General features: G+C 46.5%; 1 protein-coding gene across 1 annotated transcript in view; it reads left to right on the top strand.

The window, feature by feature from the left end:
- Positions 1-1,908: 1,908 nt before the first annotated feature.
- The window catches only part of SMAD6 (SMAD family member 6), a 103,295-nt gene continuing 87,439 nt past the window's right edge, over positions 1,909-17,764 (top strand). The window contains exon 1 of the mRNA XM_069222870.1: positions 1,909-3,763. Within this exon, the coding sequence (XP_069078971.1) occupies positions 3,034-3,763 (730 nt within the window). The 5' untranslated portion in view covers positions 1,909-3,033. The remainder of the gene's footprint in view (positions 3,764-17,764) is intronic.

Below are 17,764 nucleotides of genomic sequence, written 5' to 3'. Positions count from 1 at the left end.
CAGTGAATATATATCTATATATGTGGCATATATATAGATATATATTCACTGAGAAAAACAAAAGTTACAGGGATGTTATAGTTAGGTTGATGTTTTACCCATACAAAACAATAGAAACTCAGCAGTTATAGATATACTTATAGTTATACTTATGTTACGGGTTATAGTTTCTTCAGATAACTATAACAATAAATATAACTGCTGAATTTCTATAGTTTTGTATAGATAAAATGTCATCCTAACTATATCCTCCCTGTAATCTGTTTTTTTCCAGGGAGTTTCAATGTGTTTTTTAATGCACATGGTAATATTTGAGTCAGGTTGTGGCCAGTCAATCAGGGGCTTGCTTTTCCCCAGGATCCTCAGCCGATACTCAAATCCACAGATCATTAAATAAATGGCTAATTTTGTGTCCATGAGGGTTTCCTAAAGGACCCCTCTATGTGTCCTATGGGGTCAGGATATCTGTATCCTGACCCCTTATATGTGTTTTAAACTTTCCCCCCCCCCAGCAATGCGAGAAACAAAACGAGGCCGCAACTTTTCTATCAGGTTGCTGCCAGCCAAACAGGGCCTTGCTTTTCCCTAGGATCTGAGGAGGATTGGAGGAAGATCAGTGTTGCTAAATATACAAATTTGGTTTTAATTTAATAACTAGAAAACCACTGAACAGATTCAAACCAAATAAAAAAAATGTCTCCTTCTGGACCGGGATCTAGCTTTTTGACAAATTTGGTGTACATCTGTCCAGTGGTTCGGCTGCTATTCCTGTTTAAAATCCCTATGGAAAAATGAATGGGGGGAAAAGCATTTTGGGACTCCCCCTTTTTCTCAGTCCCCGCTTGATGGATCACCCTGAAACTTTCCATACATGTGCTGAAGTGAGCCTCTTATTTTTGGGGAAATTGTTTTGTGAAGATTCTTCAAATTGCGCTGAAGTTATTAGCAAAACAAAAACACTTTCTCTATAGAAATGAGGTCCTAACTATAGCTACCTACTGGTGACGGCCATTATATTTACATATATATATATATATATAGTTCGAAGTTACTAAATGTAATCCGGCCTCATTGATAGTGCGTTTTTAAGTGATCCGAAGAACGTGTATGTAATTGTATGTCTAATTTAGTGATGGGACAAAACAAGCACATACTATTATACATTGCGGTGCATTCTCTTGAGTGAGATTTCCGCAAGTCCATGGATACCTGGCCTGCTTGGTCTGTGTTTGTTCTCCTGATAACTATAAACTGAGCCCATGGAGTATCAGTTCTGCTATTTTACAGCGCTACGGAGACACATTTCTGAAGCATCAAGCGCTGTATAAATTATTTTAGCAGCTTCAGTGAGGTTGTAATATTTTAAAACCGCGGCCCTTAGCAAAAGCAAAAGACATTACTACCTGCTCGAAATCTCCCACGTCCATCATAGAGCGCCTAGAGCCGACTTTGAAGTCAGTGCGTTATAAAGAAGATTCCTTAAATAGGCCGAGTTTTCTACATGTTCATGCTCACTTCGAGGCGAACCTCGTGCGACTGGATGAATGGAGCTGTGAACTGTTTCAGTGCAACCCGATAAAATTACTTCGTTTGCGCTGAGAAGTGTAGGCAAACAGGTAACACAAATACGGTGTCAGATAAATAAAGCAGGACAGTAGGCGGATGGGGAAATCAGAAAAGGCAGAATTCCCATTTCTTGCGTTGTCCTTTATTTAATAAAAACGCAGATAAATTAGCCCATTAAGAGGTGAGGTGCTGGGCGGCCAGGGGAGGGCAGGTCATCGCCCTCCTTCCCCTCCCAGGCGCTCTGTACTAGAGGGGGAGGGGGACCCGGGGTGGGGGTGGAAGGGATGGGTTTTCCTTTAAGAGTTAAGAAACTTGAGAGGCTGTTTGCTCAACAATCAGTGCAGCGCGGAGCCGCCAGTGTGTCTAGACTAGCACATGGTGGGGGGACAGCCAATGGCTCCAGCGCAGAAGTAGGAGGCGTGTGTGTGTGTGCTCGCTTCACAAGAACAAAAAAAAAAAGAGAGCGAGAGGGAGAAAAGGGGAAAACAGAAGGAAAAAACTCTTCAGAGCATTGCTGGAGCAGCGCTGCCAGGAGGACCTCTTCTTCAGAGCCAGCCTGATCCTTCTCGGGTACGCACCGGACCCCGACTTCCCTGCACCAGCCGGGCCTCTGGTGCGTGCTCTGCGCTCCTTATAAACACCAGGATTTACAGGACGGATCTTGGCTTTTTTTTCGACGCTGCAGTGGAAGTGCGGTTTTCCTGCTGCTCTGATTGCTTTTTGGGTGAAGTTGGTGTGGGAAGAGGCAGCGCTCCGAAACAGCCGAGGACCTTCTCCATTTCACCGACAGAACCGCGAATTTGTGGCACTTTACACCCGAAGCCTCCGTTCTCATATCCATTGCAGTTCCAGCAACCCAGAGACTGTAAACGGTAGAGCATGCTCACAGACGGCGTTCCCCTGCCCTGACCCCGGATAGAGAGTGTATCCGTTTCAGGCACAGAAACTTGAGGTTTTCTCTCAGGTTTTGCACACAGGTATTTCATTTTGCCACTTTTGGCCTTAGAGACGGCAGGGGTCTGTGACGCCCCCCACAGAGGATGTTGGCAGTGTTTGACTCTGTGAGTTGATGGTTTTGACACTTTCACAAGCAGTTCACATCCGGATTTACCTGGCTTCCCCTGGACGTGCTGTGACCCCACACGCGGACTTCACTCTTAAGCAGAGTCTCTGCGGGCTGTGTGGTGTGCATCGGGGGATAGAAATGTAGGATTCCACCTCTTCTCCGACCCGTTTTGGATGAATTCTTGATGGTTGCATGCACCAGGCGAGCATCTTGTAGGTTGCAGTTCGATGGACGGTCTTTTCGGGGGAGTTGGCTGAACGTGTGCTGCCCCCGGAGGGGTGGTGCACGGAGCCACATGCGTCCCCGGGATCCTGCCCCCAAGGGGGACTAGGGAGCCGGGCAAGATCGGACCCAGGAGCCGGGGGAGGAAGGAGGCGGGAGCAGCTCCGGATCCTCGTCGCATGTTCAGGTCCAGACGCTCCAGTCTGGTCCGGCGCCTTTGGAGAAGCCGAGTGCTACAGCAGGGGGAGCATCGGGCCGGGGGGCGGCATGGGGGCTGCTCGGAGAGCCCAGGGTGCAGGCACGGTGGCATTGCTGGGACCGACCTGGGGCAAAGTGCAGGCACTGCCGGCATCTCCTGGGGCCATCATGGAAGAAGCCCCGCAGATACCCCCCGGAGGTGGACTGGGGACTCCCCTGAAACCGACAACGGAGAAACACCTGCGACCCCCGAGGGGTTGGACGGAGGTACAGCGGCGAGCCCAGAGGACTCGGACAGGACGGTGACCTGCTGCCTCTTCCACGACAACTCTCCCTCGAGCCCCCGCCTCCCGGCATCGCCCCAGTCTCCCTCCGTGGGATCCCCAAGGCCCCCTGTTCCGCCGGACCCCGAACTAAAAGCCGTCACTTACTCGCTTCTCAAGCGCTTACGGGCCCTCGAGGCGCTCCTGGAGGCCGTGGAATCCAAAGGAGCTATGGTTGGGGGTTGTGTCCCGCTGCCCCCTCGCTTGGCCGAGCTGCGGGTGGGCGGCTTGCCGGCCTCCCCCCAGTGGCTACTCTGCAAACTCTTCCGCTGGCCCGATCTCCAGCGCCCTGCCGAGCTCAAGGCGCTATTGGGCTGTCAGAATTTCGGGAAGTCGGAGGACAGTGCCTGCTGCAACCCCTACCACTACAGTCGGCTGTGCGGGCCAGGTGAGGTGGGGAAGGGGCCAGGGTGTTGCGGGAGAGAGCGGGGTGGTTGGAGGAAGAGGCTAGGCAGTGTTGTGGGAGGTAATGTAGGGTTCATTCCCGTTCTCGGGTTGGGGGGGGTGGTGGGGGTGGGGGGTGAGAAAGTTCGGTGCTTCTGATGGTGGGCAGTGTCTCTGGAGTTGGGAAGAGCCAATGTTTCGGGGGGCGAGAGAACCATGGCAGTGTTGGAATGGGCAGTGTTTCTCCGAGGGAGATGATGCACAGTGCTTTCCAGGAAGTAAAGTATTTCTCCGTGGGGCAGTATGGGACAGTGTTTATCGTGTGCAGAGGACAGATATGTTTTCTACTGGCGGACGACAGTTCTTAGGAGACGTGCTGGGGCGGGGAGGATGCCATTGTTCCTCAGGAGAAGAGTGCGGGCAGTGTTTCCGAAGACCGCTTAGTTTCTCAGTGGGACTGTACGAGGCAGTGCTTCTAATGGTGGGCAGTGTTTCTCCGGGGTCTAGGGCAGTATAGGACAGTGCTCCTCGGGATGGACAGAGGTCTCCCGGGGGAAGATCATGAGACAGCGCTTCTCAGGATGCACATTGTTTCTCCGGGGGAGAGTATGGGATATTGTTTCTCAGGACAGCGGTTCTCCTCGGGAGAATATGGGGCAGTGCTTGTCGGAGTGAACAGTGTTTCTTCGTGGGAGAGTACGGGACAGTGCTAGTCAGCGTGGCCCGTGTTTCTCCGCGAGAGGGTATGGGGCAGCACTTTTCGGGACTGGACACTGTGCCCGTGGCATACTCCGGTGTGGTGTTTGTCACGGTGGATGGACAGTGTTTCTCAGTGAGAGAGCATGGGACAGTACTTTTCAGGGTGGATGGACCGTGGGAGAGCACAAAACAGTGCTTGTCAGGGAGAACAGTGTTTCTACGTTGGAGAGCACAGGGCCGCGCCCTCGGGATGGACAGTGTTTCTCCGCGGGAGAGCACAGGGCAGCGCCCTCGGGATGGACAGTGTTTCTCCGCGGGAGAGCATTCATATGTGTTTTTCAGGGCGGACGGTGTTTCTTGGGAGACCGCTGGGACACCGCAGCGTGGGCAGTGTTGCACGCGGAGGATGAGAGTACGGAGCACCGCTTCTAAAGATGGGCTGCGTGTTTCGGGGTGTGCGAGGCTGGGAAAGCATCACATGTTGGTTTATTTATTATTTTTGGGGAGAAGGGGTGAAAACAGCGGTTTCTGTGGAGCAGGGGATAAACCTGGGGTCTGGATTGAGGAAAGTGACTCCTTGTGGGAGGGCTGGATCAAGTTATTTCCTGGGTGCAAGCGATGAGGCAGGGATTCTGTTATTCTATATGCTGACGATGAGGCACCTAGGGACTTTGGGGAAGTTGGCGGCAGTTTTTTTTTTTTTACTGACAAAAGGTTTTTTTCTGAACCACTGATAGGTGATGTTTCTCCGCAGATGACAACAAGGCAGATGATTTGTCAGGGGCAATGGATGAGCAACATGCATTTTTTTTTCTCGGGCAGAAGTCGAGGCAGGGTTTTCCTAGGTTAGTTTGGGGTGTGGTATGTAGATCGTCTTAGGAGAAAAGGACGATTTTACTGGGAACGAGTAGGAGGTTGGTGATTTTCTGGTAGGATGGCCTCTGGGAATGAGGCATTTGCTCTGTCTATGGCAGAGAGGTGAAGTTTATAGTTACTGTGTGAGTGGAGATTGGATCATGACTACAGGGGAACAGATATACATAAACGAAAGGTCGGAGGGGGGAGTCTCCCAAAACAAGCAGTCGCAATGCCCTGCACCCTGGTGCCCACCAGGCACACTGCATGTGTTCTTATAGAACCTTCACCTACATGCTACCCATGTGCCATTCACAGGGCCACTGGTATTATGCGATTGTGCCGCCGCAATATGTCAAACTATTGAAGTGATAATTTTCTAATTATGTGTCGCATTATGCAGCATAATTTGCCTATTCTTGGAGCTTAATTTATTCAACACTGCCGCATAATTTGATCCTCCCCTGTTGTATAATTCCAGTGGCCCTGGGCATGCATCATCATCAGGTATTCACGTAGTGGGATACTTACAAGCAGGTGGGCTCAAACTCACAGTGGGTGGGAGTACTTTGATATTCTCTGTTCTTAGCAGGATCTTAGGACAGAAAACCTTAACAATATCTGCAGGGAACCCTAACCCGATACTTTAATAGAAGGGCCCAATGTATGATTAAAGCATGACAAAAAGGCATTTACTTATGGATTCTAGGGATCAGGATCTCTGAGACCCTTGTACTCCGAAGGTATGCTGAGCAGGAGTTAGGTAATAGCAGACATTCCAGGCAGGATCAAGAGATAGGTACACAACCCCTCCATACAGGGTCAGTTGGTTGCTAATGTGGGGGAGAGAGGGGTGGGAAGGGGGGTTGCTAGGATCAAAGGTCACACATGCACTACTGCTCAGGGGGACTTCCAGACCTAGCTCTGAGGACTGCATCTCCTGAGCCCCTGGTGAGGAGCCAATGCAGAAGCATGCCTGATGATTAACATGTGGGTGAGAGTTCTAAAAGAACACATGTAGTGTGCCTGCGAAGTACTAAGGAGCAGGTGCCTGCGAAGTACTAAGGAGCAGGTGACTGCTTGTTTTGGGAGACTCCTCCCACTTTGGTTTAGGTATATCAGTTCAGGGAAACTGAGGCCCTTTCCCACATAACTGTTCCCCCTCTCCTCTCATTGGTTTTGGTACTGGGGAACCGAGGATAAGATAGCTGATTCCTGAGGGGCAAGGGAATGATGTCAATGTTAAGGCTGGTGGTTTCTGTGGAGTAGAGCGCCATGCAGGATGCTTTTCTGTGTCCCTTGATGCAGTGTATGTTTTTGTATGCATTGTGGTTTCCATGGAAGATGATGTTGCCTTTTACCTCTGGGGTGGGGCAAATAGCCTGAGGATGGTGGTACACTTGAGGAGGGGGCTGGAATCCTGGTGGTTTCTCCAACAGGGGTAATTCTTTAGTATGGTGCAGGTGTGTGCTATGGAGCAGTTGGTGTGGCAGATGCCTTCACTGGCACAGGCGATGAGGCACATAGGTTCCCCCGAGATTTGTGGTGAGGCTGCAGTTTTTGGACTGATGAGGAAGTAGTTGTTTTTTCTTGGCCAGACGTTGAGGCAAGTGATGTCTCTAGCTCAGGGAGTGAGGTATGTGGTCTCTTTGAAATCAAGGATGTAGCAGGTAGTTGTTTTGGTTCTGGGAGTGAGGCTAGCTGTTTCGTTCGAGGCAGTGTAGCTGGTTGCTTCCTTGGACCTGGGCGTGAAGTATTGGTTTGTTTGAGGCATGAGGTGTAGCTTGCCTGGATCTAGAAGTCAAGCAGCGGTTTATTTGAGGGTTGGGGTGTAGCTAATAGCTTCCCTAGATCTGGAAGTAATCTTTGTGTCTTGGTAATCTTTGTGGCTTGTTTGGACTACTGGAGGTGAGCGGTAGCTTTTTGAGAGTTAAAGCGTGGGTTGTTATAACCAAGGATGCCAAGTGTGTATTATAATTTAGAAGAGTGCCATGGCCTGTTAGGATTGGACTAGTGTGCAGTAACTATGAGGGCTGCACCTGATAATGGCAAGTTTGTGCCACACCAACGAGTGTTATGATCGAAGCAGGGGGCCGTAAACAGCAATACTATGTCCAAGAGAGGAATGCATGAATCGTATCCACTTGGGTGTCTCAGAATGCTTAGTGTATGGCATGTTAAAGTTGCTAAAAGGGTGCTGTACTTTTGAAAGCCAGGAGGGCACTGTATGCACCCTTGTGTTCCAATCCCCTCGCTTAGGCACATGAACAGATTCCCTGGCAGTGTCACTTAATAAGGTCCTCACGTTAGCCTCTAGAATCTTGGAAAAACCTGCACGACTTTACTCCCCCCTCATGCTGATCCCAAGCTGGGCGGCTCTGCCCAAAACCACCCACATAGAAACTACAGATGTGTGTTAAAAACTGTGGAAAAGACTTCCCCTGCTACCTGACCTACTGTGTCACTGCGCTCCTAATCAGCACCTCCGATCTGCTAACAACAACGTCATTGTTTCGCCCAAACCATCGGCATGTTCTGGCCCTTCTATGTTAAAGTCCTTTTCTGTTGAAACGCCTTGCTAAGAGCCATTTCGGCATGCCCCTCACTGAAAAACACAAAGGGGGTTATTACAACTTTGGAGGAGGTGTTAATCCGTCCCAAAAGTGACTAAAGTGACAGATATACCACCAGCCGTATTACGAGTCCATTATATCCTATGGAACTCGTAATATGGCTGGTGGTATATCCGTCACTTTTGGGACGTAATCCTCCTCCAAAGTTGTAATAACCCCCAAAGATTGAAGTGAAGTTATATAGGTAGGTCAAAATGTCAGCTTAAACTAAAACATTCTAAACTAAAATACAAGATATTCACCACTCCTAGTTAGCTGAGGCAATTATAACTCGTGTCTCTACCATGCGCACTGTCGTCATCAACTGTGTCATTTCAGATGTTGTATTCATGTCATCAGTGGTGTCGGAGAATATGTCTTGAGTGATGTAATTTGTGAGGCCTGAAGTGGTGCATGCTGAGGTCTTGAGCATTAGCACTTCAGTTACTGTAGCTGGTGAGTTTCAGTTCTTTGTTTTTAGAGTTTAAAAATGTTGCATTTTAATGGACATTTTCACCAAACTCTAATGTCGCTATAGCCTTAGTTTTTTCTGTGAACGTCTAGTGTGTTTTAACCTGAAGTAATGTTTCTCTTACCCTACCTAACTAGGCCATCTCTGTGCCATGCACAGCCTTTGGACGAAGGCCCAGGAGCCATGTCCTGCATCCAACCCCCATTGCGCACTGCCTTTGGCTGTGTGTGGCATGAGATTGGCAGCCAGACACTGCGCCCATCACTCCACTGATGGCCGGGCACCCCACAACAAGACAATGCCCATGGTCTTGCATAACCATATGCTTTCCTCCCCATTACCCCCCTTTTTATGGCCGAGCACAAAGTGCTCTGTCCATTCTGTTATCTCTCTTTCGGCTTGAAACCACGCCCATGCCACGTCAGTCACTTACATTGGTTGGTGGTCTTGCCTTTTAAAATCCGCTTGCTTTCATTTGTGAAAGGCATGCATACGTCATGCCTTTTCCGGTGTTTAGCCCACCTACACAGCACCGGTAAAGTACCAAAAACATATGAGGCTTGATGCATAGTGCGATCACGCTGCGTTTTGTTTTTGCTTTACGACACTAATAGCTCTAACTCGAACAAATGCGAGACCAGTTGCATTGAAAATGCTTGTTTTTTTTGCTGTGCCATAATACTTCTGAGAAATTATGTTTTCTACACTGAGCCTTACTTTTGTAGTGGGGGGGAAATGACTGGATTAGGGGGCTCTGGCACACCCACGTGAGGAGGTGGATCAGGGTACCCTTAGCTTACCCCTGCATCTCCATTTTTTTTATTTTATTTTTATTTGTTACCACACTGGGCTACATATTTGTCTTCATGTTGCCGCCAGCTATTTGGATCGCATGTTTTGATCTCATGTTACTGCACCAGTAGATATTTGTATAATTTGAGGCTGAAAATATTAAACGGATTTACACCAAATCACAAACAACACGCAGTCTGTCTCAAGATCTAGCTTTGTGCCAAATTTGGAATAATTCTGTCCAGCTGTTTTGGCCATAGTGAGGTAAAACAAAAATACTAATCCTATTGGGAAATGTTTTGGGGGTCTATCTCCCACCCCCATTTTCTTGGCTCCAGCTTGACAGGTCACCCCAAACCTCTCTGATAAGGAGCTGAGGTGAATGAAACTTCTATTAAAAAAAAAAAGTTTCGTGCAAATTTGTCACTGCACACTGGCCACCACTTTGTTTTCACAAATATATGTGTTACGGCTGTTAAAGGATATTCAATATCGCTCATTTACTATGACACCCCCCCCCCCCCCCAACGTATTTGTTTCCCTGCTCTAAAATGACCATTATTTGAAAAGGCCAGGCCTGCTCTTCCTGGATTCATACCTGTGACCTGTAAGCTAAACAGACAGGTTTGTGATGCAGACTCAACCTAGACTAAGCTGTTTTGTAGGCTACTTGAAGCCCAAAAGGCACTATATTATGTGTCTTTGCGTAGCGCATTCTCACAACTTTATGGACTTGAATCTGGGTGCCTATAGGGTCATGTGACTCTCGTGACTAGGTGGGTGGGTGGATCGTCTGTTGAGAATGTATTTGGTTGTACATTCTATTGTTTAGATGTGACTCATACTCACACTAATACTGGAGAAGGCTGGCACCTTTGGGGTACACTTATGGTTTGTTTATTGATCGAATTTATCAGACAGTAGTTGTCTGGACTCGGGTATTGACCTCTTTAGAGCATTCTGGGCCTGGATGAGTGTGGAATGAGGCTGCACTTTCATTTTGCTGATATGTCAACCAGCACAACGTTTGATTTCGAGGCGTCTTTTTCATTCACCTTGCTTTGTTGCCACACACGTGAATACATGCACCACTAAGGTGGCAAACGCTTATCCGGCTGGAGCAGCGCTGTGCCTACGTTACATACACGAGTGTTGGTGGCATATACACTCAGTATGAGGGACTTCAGGGGCATAATTCATGCCAGGACTAAACCAGACCGAGCGCATACAGCCTGGGCATACCTAGAATGAGCCAATGGGTCACCGCCACTCAGTGGGCCATGCCAGGGGCGTTCAGATGGCGCCCCCTGGTGAGCCTGTCAGGGACCTTCGGCGAACGTTGCCAGGTGTACGTGTTGGATTTGCTCGACCTTTCACCCTCCCCTCCGTCAGCTGATAAGAGTAGTCCTCTGTGGTGGGATTTGGTGGTTGCGCTTCTCCGAAGTGGAACCGTGGCGGCACGCGCAGTGTAATTTCGATGTTATTAGTAGCAGCGTTACTAGGGCGAAAGGTCGCATTTTACGAGCTGTGTGTGCCATGAGGCGACAGGAGAGTAAGCTCGAGAGCCCAGCCCTAGGGACACTTTGGTGCTTGCTAAGTTTGGAATGGCTATGTTTGCCAGCTCGCTGTGCCAGGCCCAACACTGGCAGCAGGAATTCTGCAAATGTTCCCAACCGGAATCCTCACCGCGGGCATTTCTGTAAATCATGCTAAAGCAGAACGTGGCAGATCAGAAAGACATGTATTCCATATGCTTAGTAGATTCCCAGCGAGATAACTCGGCGGGTTTATGAATATACTGAAAGAGTATAGAATGGCCTGGTGGTTGCAGGTTTGTGCTCCGGGACCGGCCATCCTGTCCCCCTCGTGAGATTGAAAACATGAGTGCCACTCAATGCTTCGAAGTATTGAGTCAACACAAGTCAACTAGATAGGGGTGGCTTCCTCATCCTGTCAAGTTTAACTCTCACTCCAAAGTCTCGCTGGCTGCTGATGGCAAGTGGAACTCTGACTTCTGCGCAGATTCCAATGCTTCTTCGAAGGAAACTAAGCCCCTTGGTGGGAATGATCTAATGGATGCCTCCCAAGGTATGTACACCGCCTACACGCTGCTGGGTCCCTCAGTGAGTAGGCACTCAGTCTTTTATCTTCTTTTGCCTTTCGGTTAATCTACAGATCTTCCAACACTGCTGTACAGCTTGGTCAGGGTTAGTTATAAAACCAGCAGATTGTGGAGTCCGAGTCAAAAAAGCTCCCTTTCCCCCAGAGTGCGGTGTCTATAGATGCAGGTCAAAGATAGGCCCTTTTGCCACAGGGATGGTGCAGTGACCCCAAACGCCCTGACAGAGTTGATCCTCAGGAAGATGCAACCTCCCTGGATGAACCTCACCAAAGGAAGATGCTCAGTCAGCCGGAGTCTTGAGAAGAACTACAGCTTTTTGTCGCAGATATAAAATGAAGAGAGCTTTCCTAGAACCTGGTACATTTTTATAAGGCAAGTGGAAATACCATATTGGTTTTCGTAGAACGATTTTACAGATAGGGAAGCACATCTAAATGCTCTAATGGGGGCTTCTGCATTTCCTCTGGGGTCTTGATTTTGCTTGCCAGACTGACTTAAGACAAATAAAAAATAGCTTCCAGGAAACATGAGTGGCCATAGTCTTCTAACTAAACCTCTTTATATTGCAAAACACACTACAATTAAAAACTGTGAAGACATGTAGAAGCAAGCATATCTGCTTCATGTTCGACACAAAGATTCTTCTAGTCTGCTCTAGAGGTATATCGCTGATGTGTGACAAAGAGTTCTCTTTCTCTCGCTAAAAAAGTCAAAATAACACACCATCTAAGTCAGTGGTACTCTCCTTGTCTAGAGTGAAAAACTGACTTTGCTATGCCAGGGTTTTATGTCAGACCTGTGGTCTAAAGGGCATGGTTACAAAGATCTCAGCGAGACACACCCCAGGCGCACTGAGCTATCCCACTGCCTCGGCCATGTTCTGTATAATTTATTCCTGTGAAATACTTTGCTCCATGTTGGCATCATATAAAATCTAGACTACTCAGGGGGTGAGCTTTAAAAAGTTAGAACCTTTTCAGTTGTATGTTTCACCTCTTTAAAAAAAAAAAAAAATATATATATATTAAAAGCTCAGAGCTACTGAAATAATGTGACTGCTGCTGTTGCGGACCAGAATCTACCATCATGGTAGATTTCATGATCCCGCAGCGGGTTCTGGACAGGCTGGTCCTGCATAGCTGGCGGCTGAGACTCCAAGCCCATGGGCACTGAAAGGTGATGGCCCTTCCAGCTACTGTGACCCATGACTCCTGTTTCAGAGGCTCATTATCCTACTTGTGTGTGGGAATTGCATGGTTGTCTGTGTCTTTTCCTTTCATCTGTTCGGATCCAGCTCCAGCTTGCCTTCAGTGGCTGGGTGGCCAGGTCCAGATCGGAACTCAGGGAGCGGATCCACCTTTCTCTGGGGTGTCACAGCTTTATGCAGAGGCAGGCAGGGGCAGACATTGGCAGTTCAGGGATAGGCTCACTTTGTTGTCCCCAATGGGTAAGAATGTGAGCATACGTCAGGCCCAATTCTGGAAACATAACATTCTGGATCCTTAGCTGCTCCTGGCTCCGAGGCCCATGAATGAAGTTTGGAGATGGGCATGGGTCATTGCTGTGCGCACTGTTCAAATCGCAAGGGTCCTGAGCGCTAAGTAAGGGCCATGTGCGGCTATTCAGATAATTCTGGTGATCTGAGCCGGGCTTTCTTGGCCTAAAATGGTTTCTGTATTTGGCTAAGAAATTCTAAAGTGACGATATGGAGAAAAAGCGCTCCATACATGTTCAGCCATTACTTAGCAGTGTCTCCGGGAAAGGGATGTGTGTAAACATGTCTGTGTTACCTTGAGATGAATGGAGGATCTCTCGGCCTTGGAAAAGTGTAATTACGTTGGAGTAAGCAGAGTAATTGTGGGCTACCCTTTTGATGCGAATTTAACAAAAATTATATCATTAATCCCGTTTGCGTAATTATGAGTAATTTAGCACGCAAATCCTACCCCAGGAGAGCAGAAACATTGCACGTAGCCAGTGGCTGCTGCTGTTCAAGTACTGTTTTTAGCACTAACTGCTGGGTTGCGCTCCTCATGTAACTCCACGAAATAGTTGTTCTTAGACGTCGTCTGATTGAGCATCTTCCTTCCACACACCGACAGGACATCAAATTACGCATTTTACGCGCACCTTTAATCTACGCACATTAACTCCTCTGAATTGGAGTTGCATCCAACGTACGTTCATCACGGGGAGGGGAGAGAGTGTGGGATTTGTAGATTTTAGTAGGCTTACAAGATGTGTAAATCAAACCGCACAATTCCCCCCCCCCCCCCCCCCAAGCATGAAACTGCCACCAGCGGTCACATTCGTACAGAAGACACTTCACCTCGGAGTATTACTAGCAGTAGTTATTGCACTGCCCCCTGGGGCCTTACCCTGTGGAGTATTTACGGTACGTTCTTCGCTCTGCAGTATTTTACGCATTACTAGTCGTTCAGCTCCACTTGGGTAGTACACCTAGTGAGACAGTTCACTTGTGTTGTGCGGAGCACCACTCACATGTACATCCTTCACCTCTTGGGGGTTTGATGTGCGGACTGTTACTTGCTCCTGGTGGGTTTTCTCGTGGCTGGAGGTGTTTTTCTTTCTCCGGTACCGGTGCAAGGGCCTTTGTTTAGGCTTCGGTTTCGGTCTCCGTGTGCCAGTTACTGCCTCCCTGTCTCTGTCAGTGTCTCACAATCCTGGCGATAATTTTAATGTCTTCTAAGTGCGTGTCTGCGTGGCCCATAGTCCACCATTCCCTGCCCCGGCGGGGGTGCCCGTGCCTCCTGGACTCTGTGTGCGTGCCTGTTAGTGACACTGCACCAGGGTACACGCCATCCATCTCCTGTCCCAATGTACTTGCTTCTCTGCCACAGTGTGTTTCTCTGTCCCAAAAGTAAGTGGTCTCTTGTTACAGTCTTTATATTTCCTTAGCGAACGTCAGTGTAATCTCTGTCCCTTTGTTTGTGTAATTCGCTGTTAATATGGCTCCGTTGTCGGTGTATGTGTCTCATTGTGCCACTGAATTCTGTATGCAGTGCACTTGTCTTCCCGGCGCAAGCCTCTCTTTTGATTCTCGCCTTGTGTCATAGAATCATTGTTCAGCTCGCTGTTGTTTCTTTCTGAGTATTGACATGTTGGTGGTGTCCCAGTTCGTGTGTCTCTTATCCCGGTGTATGGGATACCCAGTCCCAGTGGAGTTCTCGAGTTCCAATCTGGGCATCTCCCTGTCACTGTCAGTCTATTCATTGTTTCTGTGTTTACGGTTGCCTGCACCAGGGTGCGTGTGTTGCCCATCCTCGGTGTCACTGTAATGTGAGAGTCTGTATTCCCTTTCCCTGAGCCTGGCTATTCCCTAAATCAGTACATCCTTGTCCATGCATGCCCCTTGCCCCTCCTAGCCCAGTGGTAGTATATTCGTTAATCCAGTCTTGATGCTAGTCTGTCCAAGTCCATGTCTGCTTTTGCCACCTGGGACGGGCCTGCATGTCCGAGTGCCCTCCTGTTAAGTCAATGTAAGTGTGTATGTTCTCTAGTGTCGGCGTTTCCCTTTGTAATTTGCATTTTGACGCTTCCGGTCGCATTTTTTTCTATCTCAGGGTAAGATTCTCTTTGTTTTTTTTTGTATTTCAATTCTTTATTAATCTTTTATAAGTGAACAAAATAGTTATGAATTGTCCATTAAAAGCATACATTCACAATAAAGAAATTCCAGTGTACAATGAAATATTTAAATACTTTCCATAAACAAAACATTGTTAATTATATTATATCTGAGATTAATGACAAAGAAGCAATAAACAATTATACATTAAGTCAAAATGATAAAGTAAGTTATTACAAAGTTATACCTATCTAAAACCTATCTTGAAAAGAAAATACTTATCAATGGTGTTGAAGCTATAATGAGATCATGAGGTCTTCTTATTCATGAATCATTGAACATATAAAGATATAAACAGAGAGATATGAAGTTGTCAGTTGGTCAGGAATACATTCCATATTTGATCAAACTGTTGTAAATTATCATTCAGTTTATATATCATTCTTTCAAACTGAGCAATATCAAACATATCCTTTAACCACGTTTGGGCAGATGGTAAAACATTAGATTTCCGAAAACGCAGTATATTAACTTTGGCTACACTAATTGCAGTAGAGAGCCATCTGAATAAGTGTGAAGAAAGCGTGCCTAGACCATGTGTATCATGTAATAAAAATAAGTGGGGTGAGTGTGAGGAAATATTGGGAATCACTTTCCTTAAATATTGTGATATTTGTATCCAGAATGGTTGGAGTGTAGTACAATCCCATAGGATATGAACAATATCACATTTGGTCTGGTCACATCTACAGCAATTGGAGTCATTACTAAGTTTAGCAGAAAAAAGTGTCGAAGGTGACCAATGCCATCTATGCAGAATTTTGAAATAATTAAATTTCAACCTTACATCACAAAGCCCTTTATTATAATTCTCTAAAAGTTTAGCCCAGGCTTTATCTGTATAGGTAATGTTAAGTCGTGTAGACCACCAGCATTGCAGATCTTTGGATGTATTATCTGAAAAAGATTTGTCAATTAGTAAAGAATAAAGGCCAGATACCGTGCCTTTAAAATTTCTCCATATATAGATATGGCGTGCAATGGATGAGTGAGTCAAAGAATCCGAGTTCAAGGATGTTATAAGGTTCAAAATCAATGTCAATAATATATAGTTATGAAATTGTGAGATCGGGAGTCGATATGTTTCTTGTAGCTGTGTAAATGATTTCAAAGAATTATCTCGATTATATAAGTCTGATATGTTTTTGATATTACAATTTTTCCAAACAAACCAATTTAGCTCTTTGCCTCTATGTATATTCGCTGAATTATTCCATAGCAGAGCATTTAAATGTATATGGACATTACAGTTTATAATTTTATGTGCTTTTTGCCATGCTAATTGGGATGAGTGAATGATTGGATTGGAGGATGGTGAGAATTTAGGGCATTTAGTATAATAAATCGCCAAAGGAGTGGTAGTTTTCAGTAGATATTGTTCCAGTGTGACCCATATAGGTACCTTGTCTTTCTCGGATATCATAGAGATCGAATGAGATAATTGTTGTGCTATCCAGTAGGTTTCCAGGTGTGGGAGTCTGAGGCCACCTTTTAAGGAAGATGAATGTAATTTCGAACCACTTATATGGGGGTTTGTTCCTCCCCAGATAAAGTGATTTATTAGAGATGTTGTATTCCTATAAAAGATTGAAGTAAGGGGGAGTGATAGCATGTTAAAAACATAATTACATTTCGGAATTGTATTCATTTTAATAATCTGCACTCTTCCCCATAATGAAAGATTCAGTTGAGACCATCTAACAAAGTCTCTTTTAAGTTTGTCTATAATGGGGTTTAGATTATCCATCGCAATATTCTTCAGCCCCGTATTGAGTAGGATCCCAAGATATTTCAAATGAGATGTTTTCCAATTGAAAGGAAAATCCCCTAAAGTTGTTGGAGTGGTACATGTATTCATTGGCAAAGCTTCACATTTAGACCAGTTAATCTTATATTCAGAAAATGCCGAGAAGCGGGTTAGCAAATTAATCAAAGTGTTAACTGAGGAATTTGGATTGGATAGTGTGAGTAGAATATCGTCCGCGTAATAAAAAGCTTTAATCTCACCGGGTGAGGTAGCAATACCCTGTATGTCAATATTTTGCTGAATTGCAATAGTCAAGGGTTCTAATGCTTTAAGGAATAACAAAGGAGAAAGAGGACATCCTTGACGAGTTCCACGTAAAATTTTAAAATATGGGGAAGTGAAGCCATTGCAAGTAATCGCAGCTGTAGGGGAATTATACATTCCTTTAGCAAGAGAAATAAAATCTGGACCAGCTTCTCTTTGTTAATGTGTTATCCCTTCCAAGGTTACAGTTTTGTTCGACGCGGTGCGCATACCTCCCTTTCCCAACGTGCATCTCCCTGACGCACCATATGTGCCAACTTGTGGCGGAGTCACGAGCCTGTGCCCAGGTCTCTGTACCCACTTATTGATGTTTGTATCCTCAGACTAATGATGGGTGGCTCACGTCCTAGTGTAAGTGTACCTGTGTATACGAACCCCGATCCCAAGAGAGTCCCAAGCACAGTGTCTGTCCCCCTATCCTATTGAAAGTGTAGTCCTTGCTTCAGTGTGAATACAATCCTGTGCCATCACAGAGCCTGTGTATTTCCTGGCTCTAATATGTACATATTCCCTGTCACAATTGAAGCATATCCCTGTACCACCTTTCATGCATGTCCGGACCTAGGGTGACTGCATTCTTTCCCCCAATGTTATTGCTGATCTGTTCTAGCATATTGATTGACATGGTGTCGGTATATTCCCTGACACAATGTGCACTTGTATCCCAGCATCAGTGCACCGCCCCAAAACAATATAAATCAAAAGAGGTGCAAAATCTTGGATCAGTCCACAC

This window comes from Pleurodeles waltl, chromosome 3_1 (genome assembly GCF_031143425.1).
Source record: "Pleurodeles waltl isolate 20211129_DDA chromosome 3_1, aPleWal1.hap1.20221129, whole genome shotgun sequence".
In the NCBI taxonomy this organism is placed as follows: Eukaryota; Metazoa; Chordata; class Amphibia; order Caudata; family Salamandridae; genus Pleurodeles; species Pleurodeles waltl.
Note: the sequence above shows the minus strand (reverse complement) of the source record. Positions and strands in the feature narration are given on the sequence as shown.